This window comes from Perissodus microlepis, chromosome 5, assembly GCF_051167445.1.
Source record: "Perissodus microlepis isolate ML-2025 ecotype Zambia chromosome 5, ASM5116744v1, whole genome shotgun sequence".
Classification (NCBI taxonomy): domain Eukaryota; kingdom Metazoa; phylum Chordata; class Actinopteri; order Cichliformes; family Cichlidae; genus Perissodus; species Perissodus microlepis.
This window is the reverse complement of record NC_140465.1, coordinates 26,971,064-26,993,072: the sequence shown is the minus strand read 5'-3', so window position 1 is coordinate 26,993,072 and position 22,009 is coordinate 26,971,064. Positions and strand designations below refer to the sequence as shown.

Below are 22,009 nucleotides of genomic sequence, written 5' to 3'. Positions count from 1 at the left end.
AGAACGGATCCTCAGAGCTTTCCATTTCACATGCTTCAAAAACACTTCAAACGAAGCCACCGCGTCAGATCAAAGGATAAAACCAACTAAATACAGAACATTCTGACTGAACGGCAAAATCCAAATCTTTTACAAAGTTTTCCGTTTGTCCCTCAGGATATATGTTATTCCTTCCAGTGTGAGGCTTCTTGTCATCTGCTTTAACCAGCATATCCATTTATTTTGCAATGAAATGCAGCTTGTTGGCATCTAAAAAAAACCTGAGATTTAATGTTTTTTCACCTTATTAGAATGTGATTCTTATTGTGATAGGACAGCGGAGAGAAGACGGGAATCCTGGGAGAAAAACTGGTGTAAGACAGGCAGTAAATAGACTCAGGGCAGATTCAAACCCAGCTCTCTGCAATATCTTTGAGGCATACGGATCATCTTCTTAACCCAAACTTCTCAAATCTCTTATTCTGTTTTCTAATCTTCCTGCACTGACTAACACAGTGAACTATTTAAACTGCCAGGAGTTACACACCGTTTTCAAACGGGTGACTTAATTAAAACAAATAGTTTTCTTTGGGGTGTGACACGCTCTGTCCACATGCCTGTAACTTTATCTTCCTGTCCTCAGGGACTACGTCAGTTCCTACCCTGTTGATATCAGATGAACTATTTGTATCCTGAAACCAACACCCAGCCCAGAGGAGTCGTGAGGTAAAGACCAAACCCAGTGAGTCCCTTCCACTCATCTGGATGTTTTGTGTCATATAGACTAGAAATTAAGAACTTATCCTTAAAAACATGATATAGTTGGTGAATGAGTGTAATATAGCCTACCACTGTGAGGAGTTCTGCAGGCTGAGATTAATGACACTGCTGCGTACTGTTTATGGTAGGTTGCTGCTGAATTGGGGCAGAGGGTCAGAGTTTCTGCCCCTCTGCTCCTTCATTAAGGGAGGGTATAGGTTTGGAAAAACACAAACAAGCTGGGGAGACCCCGACTTTTTTCTAATGGAAAATCCCATCCGTGGTGGTTTTTACTGACATCATGATGACGAATAAAATACACAGGAATAAGGAACGTAACATTCTTTAGTTCTTTCTCTTAATCTGTAACACAGTCATTACTGGATAATCAAACATGCTGTGATTTAAAGTGTCACTGAAGGTCCTCAATTCTAATGTGTTTTTATAAGTAATTATAATGTTTGACTTTTAATAAGTTACATGGGTATGTGTTTACTTTACATGTGTTTGTCTTTTAATCATGCTCACACGTCTCTGAATGTTTGGTGTTGTTGATTAATTTAATTTATGCCATTAACCTGCCAGTGACGACAGATGAAAATTAGCCTGTGCGGCTCAATCTGGCATATTTACATGATGACTTAAAGCACTCATGTTAATTAATGATGAATATACATTTTCTTTTTTTAAATAAGATGGTGAGAATTATCCTAGCAAACCTAAACGTGGATTATAAAGTGTGTTAGAGTCAGATGAGTTAAAAACGTTGAGAGGAAAACATGCAACCTTAAAAACCCTTCAGATTAAATCAGTCATCAAAGGACAAATATATTTTACACTTTATTTGATTGAAATTTCATCATATAAACATAAACACAACACAACTTTAAGAATAGTGAGATTGCTTTCTTTGCACTGAATAGGAAAGCTTATAATTTTTATCCCCTTTTGGCATAGTGCCCAATAAAAAATACATAAATGGAAGCTGAAGTATGTTTTATAGTCTTATGCATATATGCACATTTCCATAATTTATTTTCCAACAAACTGTAACTAATAAAACTTATATTTCAGCCGCTTTTCTGTCTGATAATCATTGTTTATCTCTTTCTGAGTGACAATTCCAGTGATCATAAACTCCGTGTGGCCTGCCTTCCATGACACACCCATCATTTCTCATTTCAGTTCTCACCGAATCTGACCGTTAAATAACTTTTTAAAGTCGTGTCTGTCCTCCATTAAAACACATCGATTCACAGGTATCTTCACTCACTGCAACCAAACTTTACTCTACAAATTCTGCCATTATGCACGCACCACTGCGCGTTCCTCGGTTAGCAGTATGGCAAGCCATTAGCGCCAAATATCGCCCCTTTTCTAACCCGTTTGGTTAAGAAATGGCGTAAAAAACGGCGTTTAATTATTTAAAACGCCGAAAAAAATGGCGGTTGTCCCGACAGAACGCCATTTTTTCCGCCACTCACATGGCACCTTGAACGCACCATCCAAGTGGCGGAAAAAACTGCGTTTTTATTTGTCTTTGAAAGCCGCTTTTTACGTCACTGGCAGAAAACGCCATTCAAAGACACATAAAAACTGCGTTTTTAACGGCGTTCTGTGTCAGCTGTAAACGGCGTTTTATTGAAATTATGCAGGGCACTCCCCATGGTTCCCTCATCCAATTACTTTCAACTCATTTCACCCAATCAAAGAAGAGGAAGTGCAGACCACACTAATGCATCACCGATTCACCTTGCTGCTAAGTGATTGCCTATTCAGTACCAGTGCTTGTCACAGTATTCACTTATAATCCCACTATGCATTTTGATGTGTTTAAAGCATGATCAAGCAAACAAACGACAGAATGCTTTTTCTGAAACGTTAACTGTGTTACCTGTTATGGCAGCTCTGCTCATTTCTGAGCTTCTTTCTTATTTTCCTCTTTACTTCTCTTAACCTTTAACTTATGTCTTAGCAATCAGATTCTGCCATCATGCATTACCGCTTCGTGCTAGTTATGTTGACTTTTCTCTTCTTTTGTCTCCTCTTTTTTCACCCGTATTTGGACACTCGACACATGGCTCCTTTGTTTACGTTAGGGATCAGCTGTTAGCGCTGCGCCCTGCAGCTGCGCTACCGGCAGACAGACCCTACATCCCCAGTGAGGGAAGAGAGGGGGGTGATGTCTCCCGAGAAGGACACCTTACACACCATCTGTCCTTCCTGTAATCACTGTAAATGTGAGATTGCTCCCTGATATGATTGAGGAGCTAATGACGCTAACCCGGTCACAGTGGCAGTACTCCCTCTGTGAGTAGGCTGCCCGGCTTCCAGCTGCTGCGGGCGGACAAGACGAGAGACAGCGGTGAGAGGAAAGGAGGGGGACTGGCAGTGTTTGTTAAAGACGGTTGTGGTACCCCTGGGCACATCGCTGTGAAAGAACAACTCTGCAGCAGAGACATTGAGCTATTAGCCGTTAGCATCCGTGGAGGCAGCCTGTGACTCTCTGTGGTCCGCAGACTCCAAACGCAATCTCCGAGAGCTCTTCTTCTAATATCAGGGGACTTTAATCATGTCTCGCTGGACTCCACACTGCCCACCTTCACCCAGTATGTGACCTGCCCCACCGTGGGCAATAAAACATTGTACTTAATGTATGCCAATGAAAAAGTGGCATACAGTTCATCACCTCTCCCTGCCCAGGGAAGATCTGATTGTAACCTAGTGCGCCTTGTCCCTGTGCGCAGCCCTTAGTGTGCAGGGAGCCACTAATCAGTCATCGCAGTGCAGAGATGGTCTGCGGAGGGCATATAAATAAATAATAAAAGCAGCTTTTTCTGAAACAAACGGAGACCTTAACTTTTATCAAAATACCGTTTTACTCAGTTTAAAGTAATACCACTGTATAATAGCCTTCAATTTTAATAATGTTAACAGTATCTCAGGAATATTTTTGCCCTTTCAACATGCATTAAAAAAATAGATATGCAGTTTTGAATCAGACCTGTATGTACGTTTTCTGAAAAGTGATGTAAATAAGTAATCTCAAGAACATGAAATAATTGTTTCCCATGTAAACTGGAGATGTCCTTGTCAATGTCATCAGAGTACTCTGGATGTCTTACACGAATTTGAAACATAAAACCAGAGAGTGGCACATGACAGCGTTGCACATAACATAACTAGTTTACCTGTATGACATGAAGTTATAAAAAAAAGAATCCATGTAACTTGGTTATGGCTTCTTTCTGATAACTGTAGATACAAATCGGCTGCAGTGTGCATTATCTTGACAAAAGTATAAGATACTGAACCTGCTGATACGATGTGGTGGAGGAGTACAAATACCTGGACACCCACATATATACATTTGCTGAACTGGAAGATCAAAACAGAGGCTGTACACAAGAAGTGGATGGGCAGGCTGTTTTTTGTGAGCAAGCTTGTGTGTGCACCATAATGTTAATGACAGATGTTCTGTCAGTTCAGGTGAGTGCAGTGCACTTTGATGTGTTCTTCTTGGATCAGGAGAGCAAGCTCTGTGATTGGCTGCGCTTGGGAAGCTGTGGTGGAGAGGAAGTGTGAGTGAACAAACTGCCATGCATCATGGATATTCCTCTCAATCCACCTCACCAGGTACTTCTCTAAAAGTGTGACTAAGGTCTGTTGCCCCAAAGGATACAGGAAATGCACTGATTTCCATGACAGAATCATGTCTGTTTAATGCTCCATGATAATAACTTTCCTATGAGCGTTTGAAGATCACTGACATCATGGCTTTTAGCCTCATTGTTTCTGCAAAGAGATTTCTCCAGTCACTGAATCTTTTGATAAAATATATTTTGATACCTCCAGAGGATGCAATATTTCAAGTCTTCACAACTTAACCCTGAGAAACATTATTCTGAAATTTTGGCACAATTTGTTAATGGAGTTTTTTGCAGATTGACCAACCTCTGCCCACATTTCTTTCAGATCATCTCTGCTTCTCTAAAATGTTCTTTTAATATCGAATCATGTTACTGACCTGTTGCCAAGTAACCTAATTACTTTTAAAATGTCCCTCCAGCTGTTTCTTTTTAGAACCACTTATTTTCCAGCCTTTTCTCGCCCCATACCAACTGTTTTGAAACATATTACTGCCATCAAATTCAAAAGGAGTTATTTTTAATGACATAGTCTAGGTTTAAACATATGACATATTTTCTATGTTACACTGTGAATAAATAATGGCTTTGAGATTTACAAAACACTGCTTTCTTCTCTCTCTCTCTCTCTTTCTTTTTTTTTTACATTTTACACAGGAGACCAGTATTTTCAGAACTGGGATTGTACAAAGTCTGTCTGGGGAAAAGTGATCTGCTCTCTAATGTTAACACTTTTTTTCAGCTGTGTACTGTCACAACACCAAACACACACTAAATCACTTTATGTCCACTGCACTGTACTGAGCCACTTCAAGACCTACTATACCGTTTTTCTTCATCTAATTCTTTACTGTAAATGTTTTATAGTTGTTTATCATTATCAGCTGCTGTAACGTTTACACAAGTTTAGTTTATGATATAAATGATTTATGTACGCAATATTTTAAATTAAGTATCAGCTCATTCACCTACATTACTCATAAACCAAAACAGGACAGAATAAACAATAAGATAAGCCTTTATTAGTCCCGCACGTGAGAGATTTTTAGGTCATGGCAAAAAGTACAAGTTTAACAGCAGTAAACATTAGGAAAAACACAATAGGCTCAGGTAAATATAATACAATACTATACAACAAGAATAAAATACTCTGTTATAGCAGACCGTGTTATCCACACAGAAGTTAATGTAGCCCGCAACACAGGTCACAACGCTGTCAACGTCCTCCCCCACAATAGAATCAAAAGAATCTTTAAGAGCCTCCCCGCTTTCCTCCGACCATCTGTGTGGGGCAGGTCACATACTGGGTGAAGGTGGGCCGTGTCGAGTCCACTGATGTGTGATTAAAGTCCCCTGATATTAAAAAAGGGCTCTCGGAGATTGCGTTTGCAGTCTGCTGACCAGAGTGGAGAAAGTCACAGGATGCCTCGACACACGCTGACGGCTAGCAGCCCAATGTATCTGCTGCAGAGTTATTCTTTCACAGCGGTGTGCCCAGGGTTACACTATCTGTTGTTCACAAGCACTGCCAGTCCCCCTCCTTTCCTCTCACCGCTGTCTCTCGTCCTGTCCGCCTGCAGCAGCTGGAAACCGGGCAGCTCCACACTCAAGTCCGGAGTTTGCGGTGTTACCCAGGACTCCGTTAGCATCATAATGCTACACGGCGGTAGCGCAGCGCTAATAGCTGATCCCTCAAGTAAACAAGGTAGCCATGCGCCACACAGTTAAGGTCTTGTTTCCGAAAAAGCATTCCGTCGTTTGCTTGTTTGATCATGCTTTACACATATCAAAATGCATAGTGGGTAACAAGCACTGGGACCGAATAGGCAATCACTTAGCAGCAAGGTGAATCTGTGATGAATTAGCGTGGTCTGCACTTCTTCTTTGATTGGGTGAAATGAGTTAAAAGAAATTGGATAAGGGAACCATGGGGAGTGCCCTGCATAATTTCAATAAAACACAGTTTTAAACGCTGTTACAGCTGACACAGAACGCTGTTAAAAACGCCGTTTTTATGCATCTTTGAACGGCGTTTTCTGCCACTCGGATGATGCATTCATGGCGCCATGTGAGTTCTGTCGGGACAAACGCCGTTTTTTTCGGCGTTTTGAATAATTAAACGGGTTAGAAAAGGGGCAATATTTGGCGCTAATGGCTTGCCATATAGCAGCAGCGTGGAGCTCCTTCCGTCCACACTGAGCGCGAGCTCTCGTTGGCCGTCAAACGGCATGATTGTGTGACGACGTGAAAGTGGGCGGCTCCGCCAGCACCAGTCAGCCAATGACAGGCTTCTTTTTCACTTCTACGTGCGTGTTGTACGTGCCAGACGTGTCGCTAAATGCTCGTTGGTGCTTTTGTTGTTGTTGTGCTAGTCAGCTGGGATGTGACACCCTTTCATCACAGCTGGACATTAGCTGCGCATTGTCACTACGCGCAGGTCTCAGAGTTACCGTATGTTTATTATATACTTTACATGCGGAATGTGATAAGCGCTTGCAAAATCTCTGATTTTGCATGTTTTAGTATGAACTGTTTCTGTCCTCTTAGCTGCTGCAGCGTCTTTATTACGCTGTCCGCAGGCCTAAAGCAAATTAAAGGTGACTGGGTCACGTTTTCTTTGCTATTAATTGAAGAAATTAAGCCAACACATGACGCATACCTAAAACAGCAACCCAGTTGGGATGTCTCTGGTGACCTTTTGTAAATATTAACTGGATTTAACTACTAAAATGTGTGATTTGGGGTTATTTTTTTAGTATGTGTGTTACTTCGTTGTGCATCCTCTTGAGTGCATATGAGCACAACGTGCTTATTTTTAAACACTAAATACTTAAAATAAAACTAACAGCTCGACATCACTGACTCCTAGCTACACCCCTGTGTTCCACTCTGATATATGGCCATTTAGGACTCTGTGAGACATAAGTATGGTCCTGAATTTGGATTTTGCCTTAAATTAGAATTAATAACCTCATAACTGCAATTTGACCTGTGATTTTGGAGCATTTAGACTTGTTCTGAACTTGTTTGCTTAACTGCACTGTGGACTTGTCGGGCTTGATTGTGGAGACTGTGGACCTGTAGTTCCTGACCAGGGACTCTAAGTCAGACGTGTGACTTGAAAAGCAGATATGAGCATCAACCAGTTTTTTGAATCTTTTGTCATATTTAATTTTGCCGATGTTATTCTGGACTTTTTTCTTTGGAGAAGAAGTTTAGATTTCCCAGCTAGGATGTTCAGCTTGTATCTCTACCACTCTTCACTGATCACAGTATTATTATCTTATAATAATTTTAGAAACTCTGCTCTTCAGACAGAAGCTGTGTGTTGTTATAAGATCTTCATGAAGCTCATGAAAATCATTAAAGGTCCAACCAGCAGGGGTTGCTGTGTCCTTTATCTGCTGAAACAAGCCACATCCACATACCAGGGTTCATTTAGAAAATGGATGAAATAACAACACAGCAGCACAGCAACCAGCCAATCAGCACCAATTATTCTCACTACCACAGAAGCTCTCTTCTCTTCCTGTCTACCCAACATTGATCTTACTCTCTCAGTTTAATCTGTGTGTTTGTCTTACTCACGCTGGGAAGATAAAAAGCACATCCCCACAAAACGAATCATTAGTTTTAACTGTGAATATCTGGCTTAAGGTGGTTAGACTCAAAGAAATTAACATTAACAGCCTGAAATGACTGGGACAACTTTGTGTCTGCGTTTTTCTCTGTGAGTTTGAGAGGATTGTCAGTCCTGTGACACATTCACCATAGGCTAAAGAGAAGAAGCTTGAGCTCATGCTTCCAGAATAACAACTCACCCCTCCTCCCTCTAGCTCTCCTTCATCTGAGCTCTTCTGTGTGAGTGTGTTTGTACTTGCACAGCTATCTGTGTGAGGACCAAGCTGAGGTTTTAGGCTACGGGAGCCAGGACATTTTGAAAAGCAAAGACAAACTAGTAAGGGTTTGGCATTTAGTTAGGAGGGTGAGGTTATGTAGCATGAAGACTGGAACGAGGAGGAGCAGGTAGCCCAACTCTCTCCAACGTAAAATGAACACTTGAAGACATCTCTACACATTTGTTTCATCTTTACACATGCACAAATGTAGCAACAGTTGGTTTTAGGGAAGTAACTGTGCAGTGGTACTATTTAAATCAGTGTACAATGTTTCCCTAGAGCACCTCCTCTGTGGCAACCTCACAATGAGACTTCAAGAAGTTGCAGTAAACTTATAACTCCCTGTAAAACCGCAATGCTGTTTTGAAATCTCTTGTTTATACACATGTTAAACCCATGAATGCCAGCAGTAAAACCTCTCAGTGCACCAAAATGAGATATATACAACATACCTTATGTGTAGAACTCAAAGCCTGGGGGTCAAATCTCACCTTGCTCACATTTAAATTGTATTCTGCAATGTAATTTGGGATTTGGAGGATTTTATGTGTATTTAGAAAAATTTCTGGGGTTTCTATGTGAATCTCCGTTATCAGCTTTTTTAAAACATTTCAAGTCACTACAACCCTATTGACTACAGCTCGTCACTTTGATGAACAACACAGTGAAAAATCACAATTTACAAGTGCAATGATAGCAGTTTTACCTGACTTTTTAATATGGATTAACCTCTTAACATTCACCAGGTCACTGGAAACTTGTTAGGATTAGTGTTGGATTGATTGTTGTTTGTTGCAGCCATCTGTGAAATAGACACGTTTTCAGAAACTAGGAGATGTGACCTTTCATAGGAAGTCTCATACACAAGTTTTTTCATTTGGGTGCTACAAACATGGGTGGAGTCTAACCGTCTAAACTCTAACCCTACATGGGCTGCCGGTGATTTGACAATTACAGAGGTTAATGCTTAACAATAACTTTTCCGACCTCTCGGTGATTCTGCATAGACAATTCATATCAATATGCATACTGTATTATTTCAGATCATATCAAGTCAGTTTGATTTATATATCACCTCTAAAAAAAAGGTGAGTGAAGAAGAAGTGTTATATAAGAAGCCCCCAGCAGCCTAAGCCTATTGCAGCATAACTAAGGGGGGATTCCGGGTCACCTGATCCAGCCCTAACTATATGCTTTATAAAAAAGGAAAGTTTTAAGCCTAATCTTAAAAGTACAGATAGTGTCTGTCCCCCGAATCCAAACTGGACACAGGTTCCACAGAAGAGGGGCCTGAAAACTGAAGGCTCTCCCTCCCATTCTACTTTTAAATACTCCAGGAACAACAACTAAGCCTGCAGTGTGAGAGCGAAGTGCTCTAATGGGGTGATATGGTACTACAAGGCCATTAAGATACGATGGGGCCTGATTATCTAAGACCTTATATGTGAGGATAAGGATTTTAAATTCAATTACAACCATATTAATCAAAACTTTACTACTATTATTCAGACATTTACTTTTGCGCACGATGGTTATGCACATTCAGCAGGTCATGCACCAAAATTTTCCCTTTTTGCTGTCTGAGTTGTTGAAACTTGATTTGGCATTCACGTGAATGATCTTGTTTGGGAATTCCTTTTGTTCCAATTATTCCAGCCACCCAAGGAAAGCACCATTCCTTGAATCAACATCTTCATGACTGTTTCCATGAATATATAACTTTTTTCCCAGTATATACCATTTCACTTTGCAGTTCAAATTTGGAAACTAAAGCTTCTCTTTAAAAACACAAACTCACAACCTCGCTGGTAGTTTGGCATTGCTGTCAGGCAGTGTGTTTTTCTGTGTGCCGATTGGCTCTTGTATGTGCACTCAGCAGGAAAGTCTCCACCTCCACAGCAGACAGCTGTACTTTTCCACTCCAAACTAAGGTTAACATCCAGCTCCATCCACTCCTCCTTCTTCTCCTCCCTCCTGAGATCCATCTATTCACAACACATACACCCCCTCCTCAACCACCCCCTACACACAAACACATACACTGAGCTAATGGAGGTTTCTTCCAGGGCGTTTGGTATGAAAACCAACCGCAATGACTGAGGTTATTTTCTGATTGGTTAAAAGTTTTGGTAGAGGAAAAAAAAGACAGCTCATTTTGTTTTTCTGGCAGAGGTTGTGAAACGTGACAGTGATTTCATCTTCAGCTTTAGTATCAGTTTAAACCTCAGAGAAAAAACCTACAAAGATCACATTTTCCATCTGGATTTACCCTTTACCCTGTTTTTTTCAGAAAGTTTTAAAACAGCATTAGAGATCTTTGTTTTCTCTAATAGAGTGGTTTTAAATGTTGGCTATCAATCTTAGATTAGAAGGAGCTGAGAAAGCTGGACAAGAGTTAAACAACACAAAAGAAGTCCCAAAGAATAGACACATGTCCTGTTGTATTACTGCAGGTTTTAGACTGTGTGTGAGTATACCTGAAACCATGGTTGTGATAACATGGTGCCTTTTATAACAAGAGACTGATAATTATTATAAGTTCTGTTTTTTAAATTTGATAGTAGAGAGAGAGAAAAGAAACAAAAGGAAGCGAGAACGTGATGAATGCTTGTTTTTTTTTTTAGTCTTTTTGTCCATGCAGTCAGAAGTGTCTCCAGGATTTTTTCAATGGGATGACATCAGGGAAACAATGACAAGGTGCTACACCACATACAGCTTAGAAAGCAAGTGCAGAAGACATTATTAACTAAGTAAAGTGCTTAGACCCTTCACTTACTGAAAGTCAGACGTTTTGGCATCAAAAGGTTCTGGATGCACATAAAGTAAGTAAGTAGTCATAATGCAGACAAGCATAAAGTACATTATTTTCCTATTAGATCCTAATTATTGATTCATTAATATCAATTTCATGTTACAACTGGAGATGATTTTAATTACTTTTACACTGCTGAGTAGCTTTATTGAAGTAACTAAAGCTTTAAAAATATGACGTAAGGAGTACAAAGTACAATATTTGGATCCAGAACATAGTGGAGAAGCAGGAGAAAGTAGAATAGCATACAAAGACTTAAATAAAGGACACTGAAGACTCTATTTTAACTTCTCTGGTTCTACTCATGGTGTTAAAAGAAAAATGATATTTTGGGGGAAATCGTTAAGACTAAGACAGAGGAAAAAAAAATACAACCTTGACACAGACAAAATGGTAAGAAAACATGGAGACATGACTGAATGGGAAGACAAGACAACCACAGAGACCAAACTGACACGGGGACACGACCAGGGAAACGGACAACAATCAAACAAAAGTGAACTAACAAACCCATAATCAACAAAAGCTAGGCGAGGGGCCAAGACACGAAATAACAAAAGTTGCGGCGAAAAATGGTGTCTACTCTATTAATGTAATCAAGAGGGCCAAAATGCAGTAAAGCCAGCCCAACGTTCTTTTAGGATAAGCTGTGTTTATTCTCAAGAATTGTTTTATATATTTTACATATGTGTACAAAATGTTGAGGAATGATATTCAGTGGCTTGTTGTTTTCTGGCTGTGACTTCTTACCATTTATGGTATGATACACTATTATAGTTATTATGAATTGTACTTTATACTTTATACACTTCATATATTTAGTATATATGTTTAGATGGGTGATTGTTCATTGTCACATGGACTGACATATTGTGGTATGTTTACCTCTAAATCCTTATGGTTCAATTAAAAACTGCATCCACGTGACCCGACATGAACTGGCTCCAGGACTTGACACACACTATTTGTGGTGCAATCAGTAAATAAAACTGGAGCCTTGCAGTGTGCACGCCACTGAATCTTTACTTTTCTTAACTTCTGATCGGGCACAGCCTCCTCAGTTTCCTACTTCCACCCCCTCACCTCATCATGCCATTATGTTTAAGAAACACACAGAGCTCTAAATCAGGCAGACCCCTCCGCTGCAGTGAGCTAACTCTAAATAACTCAGATTGTGCCACGTGTTCCAACTATTTGCGATACAATAAATCACCCACTTTGATGCATTACCTGCTCCTCTTCAACTTGTTTATGGTTCAAAACAAATTAGATTTCTAAATGTTAGCTTCCCTTAAGGTAAAATTTGTATATTATGGTTGTTCTTTATCAGGGATTCAATATCATAAAGTAATCTGAAATTAAGGATCTTATAGCATCTGGCCTTGAACCAGAAACCAACACTAATCTACTTTCCAAAACTTTGAGGTACAGTAGTGTGCAAAAGTTTTGTGTCACCACTCGTTTCTTTAGGGTTTGCTTCCAAAAAGCCTTTCTTAGAATAGTCTTGGGTGGCAGGTCTCTGGGTTTTCTGGGTTGAACCAGTGTTGTGTCTCCACATAACAAACAATTAGACAAAAAACAATTTTAGGTACTTTGTTACTGGCAGCCTGTCACAAAACACACTATTTGTTCCATTTCTTTAATTGAATCTATGAAAAAGGTTAAAGATAACAGTCTGACAAGCATAAAATATTATTTTTGCACCAACAGGGGGATTCCTTGAAAAACTTCACGTCTTAACTTTTACTTTAAAAAATTTCAGAAAACTGGACAATTTGAAGACAAAAGAAGTGTCAGGCCAAAAGAAACCAACGTATGTACAGAGGACGTCAGAGAGAGGTACAACACTGTCTACAGCCCTGTGAAACGCGGTTTGGAGCTGCATTTCAGCCACGGTTGTTGGGGATCTGGTTAAAATTGATGGAACTCTTAACATAGCAATGTATTTTCAGATTTTGATCCACCATGCAATACCGTCTGGAAAGCATGTTTTTGGCAACAGCTTCATTTTCCAGCATGAACTATTCCTGAAAAATACTTAAAGAAATTCCAAAAAAGCTTGCCTTAGAGAGTTCAGGCTGTTTTTCCTTTTCCATGTACGTTTGTAGATGTTTCAACAAATCTGTTTCAATAAATGAGGGGTAGCCCAAGACTTTTACCCAGTACTGCACATGTACTACCCATGTAGCTCTCACATTAATACAACAGGGTGTAAAAGTAGAATTTATGGCAGAGCTGCTGCACTGTGTTGCATTAGTCTGGAGTGGTGTTGTTAAATAACTATTTCAAAAGGGACTGTTGTAATTGTCTGTGTAGATTCTCAGTCATCCAGATTGTGTTAGTCTTGACACCTTGAAAAAAAGCAAGTGGACTTCTAAGTATATGGCAGCATAAGGTACATTATAGAGTAGAAATATATCCCGAACTACAACTTTAACCTCTCATTTCCTTTTATTTCTACATTATACAGTAATTGCTTAGTACCAAAAGGCTCTAGATAATACTGAGTGAAAGAGTTTTAACATGTAGTCATTTAGGAAGCCGAAAATGTGGAAACAGCAGATTAATCCCAGTGGTTTTAAGGTGGATACTCTTACATGGTTTTGTATACCTCATCTAGTTCTGCTCTATTCAAATGCTTCATTTGCAGATTTGTTATATGATCATCACTGAGTCGCTTGAACAATTGAGCACTATCCCCGACTCTTGTACAAATCTTCTTCATTCACACACAGTGACATGATTCAGGACTATAAAAGAGAGAAGGGGATCATTCACAGTGTTAAACTTTATCCAGACACACAGCATGTAGCCTCTGCTATTTCAGGAATACCTGCAGGGCATGTGTGTTTATGTATGTAGGAGTGTCAGTGATCTTTCCAACCGTCGTTCATACTGTAACTCTGTCTGTACTTGTTGTTGGACGACTGCCCTTTCACCACAACAGTTCATGCTTCTCAATATCTGACAAGTGTTGTTGTCTGTTAAGTTCAACTATGAAACTTAAAACTGAGAAAATTTTCAAACACGGTGTTCGCTTTTCTCAGCTAAAGAGCTGGTGCAGTTTGGCAGTAAAGCCCTGGCATTAGTGTCAAAGCAAGATAAGGTTTAATGAAAATTTGAGTTGAGAAATGAAGTGCGTCAGCAAGCGTTCTTACAAGTGTCGACAGATCCATGTGTTTGTACGTGTCAGCAGATTAGCATCGGTACAGCTAGCAGTAGAAGTGTTTGCAGCGTAATGATCTACTTTTTGTAATCTGCCACAGCACAACTTTCTGTGGTCTGTGTGTGTGTTTCTGTATGTGTGTGTTGGTGTGTAACCGTTCACATTTGCTTCCTGTTTGGCTGTGTAAGCCAACCAATCAGAGTAAGCATTGCACAACAAGAAGTCATGTTAGGGTAAAAGTTGCTGCTGGCTGATAGCAACAGGAGCTGAAGGTACAATAGAGACATTACATTCAAAGCAGGCTGTGACCTTCCACTGTAACCCTGAGCAAGGCACTGAACAACCTGTGTGCGATAAGATAAGCATGGTGCAAACACACATGCAGGTCGATTTGACTGCGTTTGTGCTCTTGGTTAACACAATCCCCAGTGTCAATTCTGTGCATGTCAGCTGATCTGCAGGTCAAAGGTCAGACTGAGATGGTTAAACTAAAAAAACTTCTAAATACTCGAAAACTTCCACTTGCTTTTTAGTGACAGATGAGTCCTTCTGGAGCTGTAGAACAAAAATGTGGATTTCTCAGGGTAAATATGTCTTCATGTTAAATAATCTCGTCTCAAAACAAGTTCCTTTTTTTGTGTTTTGTTTATAGTTTTTAGAATCACGTGCGAACTGGAGCCTTTCCCAGCTGACACTGGGTGAGAGGTTGGATACACACTGGACACCTACCAGTGAATGTCTTTCATTAATCCATATTATGAAATCTGCAGCAAAACTCAAAAAGCTTTACGCAAAAGCCTCATTAAAATGGAACGATTCTACATTGGAAAAGTCAAGAAGATAAAATATACCATACAAAACATAACAGACTGAAAAAAATATCAACAAAAAAGGGCTTGGGGAGCCTGTTTTTCAGGATGCAGAGGCTATTGCATATGTAAGCTTTAAGAACAATAATAAAAAGCCCTTGACCCCTCTCATAGCTCTGTTCTAGTCTGGCTGGGAATGGAAAGTTTGGTACTTTACAGTCTACAGCTCATAATGTTTTGTAATCTCTTGTGTTTCATCTTGAGGCCCTGTCTCATAGGTCCTCAGATTAGAAATGTAGCAGCTTTACTATTAAATGCATTTATAATATAGCTTTATGTTGCTTATTCATTGCATATTTCTGAATCATCATCCTTTGTGTATTTTTATGCACTCCTTTTCATCTTCAGTCAGAATTAATCCACGTTAGAGGAGGTTGAACGTGGAGCTAATATAACCATTTGTCTTAAAAGACCCAAAGAAAAATAACTACATACTGAATAAGTTAAATAGGGGCCACACTGCATTCCCAAGTTCTCCAAACCATTGACGTAAGGAAGGTGACGAGTGACAAGACACCAGACCGGCTTCCCTGACATTTCAGAAGATAAGTATAGGATGCAGAAAGCTGCATGCGTAAACCAGGAGTCATTTAATGTAGGAGAAAAGTGTTGTTCACACAATCTGTGCCTCTATTCTTGAAATTAACATCATAATAACATCTGTAATGTAATACATGTTAATGAGTGATTACTCATTAACATGTATTACATTACAGATGTTAATTTCAAGAATCACATTTTTAAGGATAAGACTCTTAAATGGAAATACTTGGTTGTAGATTCTGTCTCTTCCTGCTTCTCACTGAAAAACTTCAATATAATATGTCTACTCTCTATCCCATTTAAAATAAATAGACAAAAAAAACATGAAGTTGAAGCATTTGGACCTTTCTATCTAGTCTAGTGTATCGTGTTCACCTTTTCTGTAGTTGCTTCTCACTCTCTTTGAAGAGCAGAATATTGCTCTGTACAAATAAGAGTGAAGAATCTGCCTGCTCCTCGTAGTTTGACCTGTTACCATTATTAGTTTATGGCACAGAAAGAGGCTTATACTTTCCTGGCTGTGCTGTGTGGGTGTGACCAGCTCCCTTCACTTCAAATAATCCACTTTAACGGATCTATAAACAGGAACACGCCGATTCTCCCTCCTTCCCGCTTCATTCCTGGTCTGTAAAATTCAAAAGTGGCCTTTATATGGGAAATGTGAAAAGTACATTTTGGTATGGACTTAAACAGCAATGTGCACACACGCTTTTAAGATCAGGATCTTTAATTTGGTTACTATACATATCAGATCATTATGAAGACTAACTCTTGATAGAAAGAACCAGTTGAACTGACTCTACCAGCTGAGGTGGGGTCTGGTCAAAAAGGGACCTGATCTACAATTCTCTCAGGCCTGGGAGTAGCCTAACCCTAACCCCGAGGCAGGAGAGAGCAAAAAAGGTGAAGTAAAATTCAATAAATAAAGAATGCTGTGATCCAGGACCTGACACATTCTGTGATGCCCCTCCCACTTCGATGTCCCCGGGGCCCGTCTGTGTGTGCTTTCTTACTTTTAGTTGCGTCTCTCTCCAACAAACACAACACCCACCCAAATCAACATTCACCCTCACAGTGGAAGAAAACATGAATATAGTAATGTTGCTGTTGTTTTCTTTTTCTCTTTTCTTGTGTCATCTACAAATTTCTGAGCATTATTGAAAAATGTGCTGTCATTTAGTGGCTTATTTTTCCTTTTGTATGGGGGTAAAAATAATCTGCAGAACTTAGATGTCGTGTTGCTCTGTGAATATTCAGAAAGTGCAATTGTTTGTTACACAACATCTCTAAATGTGATTCTATCTACTGACTTCTGTCAACTTGGCAGATTTTATCTTCAACTCTTACATGCTGTCAAACTTTGGTTAGAAATTCATGTGTAATGCAATGAAAACGCATTTGAACTCTTGAAAACAAATGCTGGAGAGACGTATGTGCAGTTAGCACCTTGTTTTATGATGTATTAATAAATCTGCCTGCAGCTGTATGTCACACTAAGAACTTGATTTTGGGGTATTTATAAGGGATTTTATAATGTTTTATTTAATTTGTGACAAATGTGTCTCATGTCCTGTTTAAATGGTTTGAATGCTTGTGATGCAGTTTTCATGAATTTATTTCATTCACCAATCTCTCTTCCTCGCTCACACAGTCTCATGTGAACTCTTACAACAAATCTGACCATTTATTTTACAGGGTCTTATTCGAGCTGTCCTAATGACACAGTGACACACTGCCTCTACAGGCTCTTAGCATTCACAAAAACAATCAGCCCACTTTATATTATTCAGATATTTATTGGGTTTTTGTTTTATTCTTTACAGCCAAATGCTTTTGTCACAGACAATGTTCATCAGCCAATCACCTCAAGCCTAATCCAGTCAGCTCGAAGCCGATTGGCTGTTTGGGCTCACTCCCACCATCCAGCCCATTTCCCTTTGTGTATAACAACAATAACAGAAAGGAAGCACTTTACAGCACCCAGACACACGGTACATAACCACACATTAACCAGTCAACAACAGAAAAAACCCCCCTCTTAACGCAATTTAAGACAGGAATCTGCAAAAGTTACGTTTTAAACCTGGAAAAATACCAGCAGAGTGAGTCAATTTAACCTATTGTGAGTGCGGTTCTTGTCCTCTAAACATCAGTGCCAGTATCTCAAAAATACAAAGAGGCAGTGCTTGGCAGGAATGATTGGAAAAAAAAAAAATTACACTCAGTTTAAAAAAAATAAGTTAATTTCTGCTGGAAACCAGTTGAATCATTCCATCCTGCAAGCAAATTCTCCAGATGTTAAGGCTGCCTGTCGTTAAAAAAGAAGAAGAAAGGAGACTTTTCTTTCTGTGAACATGAAGCAGGACAAACCTGAGCAGGTTCAGTCTTGGTGAAAACAAAATGTCCGCCTGAAAGTTTCCCTTCAGGGTGTCAGGATGTCATAGAACTCAACAAAGTCCTTCTGCATGAAATTCTGGCTCTGCATAAGGTCGTCTTCAGAGGGGAAATATTGCATGCTCTCCTCTTGGAGACGCAGACTGCTTTCATGCAGAAGCAAGCTGCCCTCGTGCATGCACAGAGGGTCCTCGTGCAGTACCACAAACTGTCCCGGAGGCGATGTTGAGCCGTATGGGTTGGGACTGTCCAAGAGGGCTCCTCTGGCATTCTCCAGGACGCCCAGGTATGAGTCCATGTCCGTCAGCTCCATGTCGCTGTCGGAGCTGCAGCCGCTATCGCTCCCCACTGAGTCACAGCGCATGTGCAGCATCTCGTACTTCTCATGCATCAGAAACTGGTTGGTGTTCTTGGGGGCCTGCATCCCCCTCACCCTCTTCCCCTTCACGTTGACGGGACGAAGGGACAGCGCCGGCTTCTGGTGGTGTCGGGGATGATGATGGTGGTGGTGATGTTGATGATGATGATAGTGGTGGTGGTTGCGCCCTTTCGGCCACCCTCCTCCGCTCATCCTCCGCCCCTGCAGGCGCCCCCTGCAGCTCTTGGACCAGCCGTGCTTCTTGCGGCCGTCCCTCTGCAGAGCCTCGTTCCCGTCCTGCAGCAGCTTGGGGTGTTCGCAGATACTCCTGCACATCTTCTCTGAGAGCATTTCCTTGTTTCCTTTCCTTTCTTGATGTCGCCTCTCAGCTACACCTCCTTCACATCCTCCTCCTCACTCGGTTGCTCACTCAACAACAACAATGCGAGGATCGTTTCTCGATGTGTGGCTCAGATCACAAATGACCCTTCCTCCTCTCACTCGATAGTCTACCTTTTGACTATTTTTTCACTTTTTTTCTTGACCTCTGGCTTCGGCTGGTGCATAGCCTCCTCTGCCTCCCCTTGCAGCAGCAGCTTGCCTGCTCGCTTGGCTCTCTGTCACGCCCTCCTCTGTCTCTCTAATGTCTCTTTTTTTCACCCCTTTCTGAAAGTGAAATCAGCTCCTTGCAGCTCTGATTAGTGAACTGAAGTGAGCGGGGTAATAGTTTTGAGAGTCGTCTCGCTGATTTTAAGGTGTTTTTTCTCTGAGTTAAGTCTGTAGCAACATCAAACTGAGCGCTTACCATCACTGACTGTGGAGCTGCCGTCTTCTCGGTGTTATTATAAGGAGCTGGAAGATTTCATTTGCGTAGAAGGAGGCGGGGGGAGATGTCATTTCACGCGTCTCCGTTTTCCATTTTAAACATTGTAATATGACATATGTTGTCGGTCATTTATTCTAAACCTCAATGTAAAGTACCTAAATACCCATATGAAGCTACTGTAGCTATGTTAAAAAGATGTGGTGTGACACACAGAAAGCATCCTCCCCGCCGAGTGATGGTTCAGTCCGCCTTAGTTTTGGCAGTTGAAATCTGATGCCCAGCTGCTGCTGTTCCTTCTCCCCCGCCCCCTCCCCATGGAAAGACAGTGGTCACGTACAGCGACAACAATCGGAGCGGACTGGAGTAGTCTCCGTAACAGTCTGACAGCCGTTATTTACGGCCTTGTACATGGACCATGCCCACAACAGTTCAGAGTATCACAGCATTACCGAAAGATCCGTCCGAGGACAGCAGTTTTCTATATAAACCACTGTAATGGTAGCGAATAACTTTGTACGTATTCATTTGTGCTCTAAAATGGCTTCCTCGAAGACAGCACACCAGTCTCACCACGTCGGTTCAAGCCAGAGGTGTCAAACTTGTGGCCGACTGGGCCCACTGGGTTTCATTAATTCCCACAAATGTTCAATAAAGTTCATTTATTATTTAATTCTAGATCTAGGAGAGAACTTGTCTGTCCTTTCTTTTCCTGGGATCTGAAAATGATTGTGGAAAAACTGAGGAACAGGCTTGTTTTTCTTAACATGCTCCAAGGTACTCATTATCAGTCTTGTAAATGGGTAACTTATTCAAAATAATTAAGGATAATCTATGCAAGCTAGTTAGACAGTCTGGTTTAGATTGACAGCTTTGAAGAGGTTAAATAACAACTTTTAAGGTGGTCATATACTCCAAGTGTTGCTTTGCTCTGCACTTCTAAAGTAGATAAAGTTATGCCATAAACCCCTGCTTAACTTTAAAGGCTTTGACTAGATTAAAATAAAATGCCTGCACTGAGTAGGAGATGCTCTGTATCTCTTTGTACGTGTGTATAGTTACAATGAAAAGGCATTCGTCTTCTTTTTCTTCAAATTGTGCTCAGACTTTTACTTGCTTTTTTCGATCAACTCACCTTTGTAAAACATTTAGCGTCAACATGAGGTTGAGGTTGAAATCTGTTATTTTATTGTAATATGTCAACAACTACTGCAGGATAGGGTTGAAGAGACATTTTAAAACACCTTTTAACCGCAGGATATACTGTTCGAACTGCAAGAACCTTGGTAATAATTTGATATCCAGCGCCATCATCTGGTCCAACATGTTCAAACACAAGCAAAAGTAACGGGTGCAAATATACGTGCAAACGTGTACTCCCTCTACCAGTGTGTTTCTAGTACAGCAGTTTAGGCCTTTGTTTAAAGTTAGTGAAATGTCTAGTAAGAATAAAAAATATACATATCCTGATCTCAAGTCTTGCTCAAAAACAAAACAAAACTCCAAAACTGTATCTTTTTTGTTTTTAAATTAGTTTTCCTGGTTATTGTTACTTTTGGTGTCTTTGAGTGTGTGTATGTCCTTCTTCTGTTAATTGTCTTAAACAGATCATGTAACAGTGTAATTGCCAGCACTGCTGAATGAACACTTGTGTATTGTATATATCCCACATCTTGGGAATATTTGTGCAAATAATTAATAACAGATTGTGTTAAAATGCTGTTCCGGAAATGATGGCCTGTCTTCCTAGAAAATGAAGATGGTAAACAAGGTAAAGATTACTGTCATTGTGAGCATGCCAACCTGTGAAAGGGCTGCTAAGTGACGTTTTAGATTTGTCATCTAATCAGAAGAAGAAAGGATGGATTTCATCTTTAGTGTTGACTGAAAAAAATAAGGAGCCCTTTAAAGTTGAATTCCTTTTTCATTCATTTTTTCACCACAGGCTATTCTCTCCAGTTCAAATATGTGTATTTAATTCAGTTTTAGTCAACAAATCAAACACAATGGAGGACCACATCAAGCCTGCAAATATGCTACAGCACAGTGACCCCTTGTGACCGTTAAATGGAGTGGCTTAAAACCAACTAAGGAAATTAGGCTTATCTTTAATGTAACCCATCCAAGAAAATAAATGGAGATGTGTAGCAGACAGTGTAGCAGACTTTTTAAACAAGATTGTTTAACACACCCCAGAGCCGTAGAAACTACACAGGGATAAAGCTGCTGAGCCATACCATGAATACGTGGGAACGAGCTGTTTAAGCTAGGTTAGGTTAGAGTGACTAGAATGGACAGGATTAGAAACGAGTACCACAGAGGGACAGCTCAGGTTGAGCAGTTTGGAGATAAAGTTAGAGAGACGAGGCTGAGATTATGTGCAGAGGAGGGATAGTGAATATACTGGACAAAGGATGTTGAAGATGGAGCTGCAGGCATGTGGAAAACAGAAAGACTACAGAGGAGATTCATGTGAAGGAGCCCATGCCGGCGGCTGGTGTGGCAGAGGAGGGTGATGGGGATAGGGTGTGTCAAATGATCCACCGTGGGGAAACCTGAAGGGAGCAGCTGAAAGACGAATCGGGGTGATCAGTTCACCAAACAAGGCGTGGCTATAGTAATGACACATGCTCATCTCCATATTTTAATATAACATCATTTATTTATTTATTTATTTATTTTCAAGAACCAAGAAAAGGAAATAACAAAGAAAAAAGCAAACTTTTTTTTTTTAAAGGTGACTGCAACTAAACAACTTTT

The 22,009-nt window shown here is 40.3% G+C and overlaps 1 protein-coding gene across 1 annotated transcript; it reads right to left on the bottom strand.

Annotated features, from left to right (window-relative positions):
- Window positions 1–17,450: 17,450 nt before the first annotated feature.
- On the bottom strand, window positions 17,451–19,261 carry LOC146387467 (uncharacterized). Its single transcript, XM_084929100.1, has one exon. It carries the CDS (start codon window positions 18,775–18,777, stop codon window positions 18,097–18,099), a length of 681 nt encoding a protein of 226 aa, XP_084785226.1. The 5' UTR covers window positions 18,778–19,261; the 3' UTR covers window positions 17,451–18,096.
- Window positions 19,262–22,009: the final 2,748 nt, after the last annotated feature.

Coding starts and splice junctions, on each gene's coding strand:
- LOC146387467 (XM_084929100.1), bottom strand. CDS start 18,777: ATGCTCTCAGAGAAGATGTGCAGGAGTATCTGCGAACACCCCAAGCTG.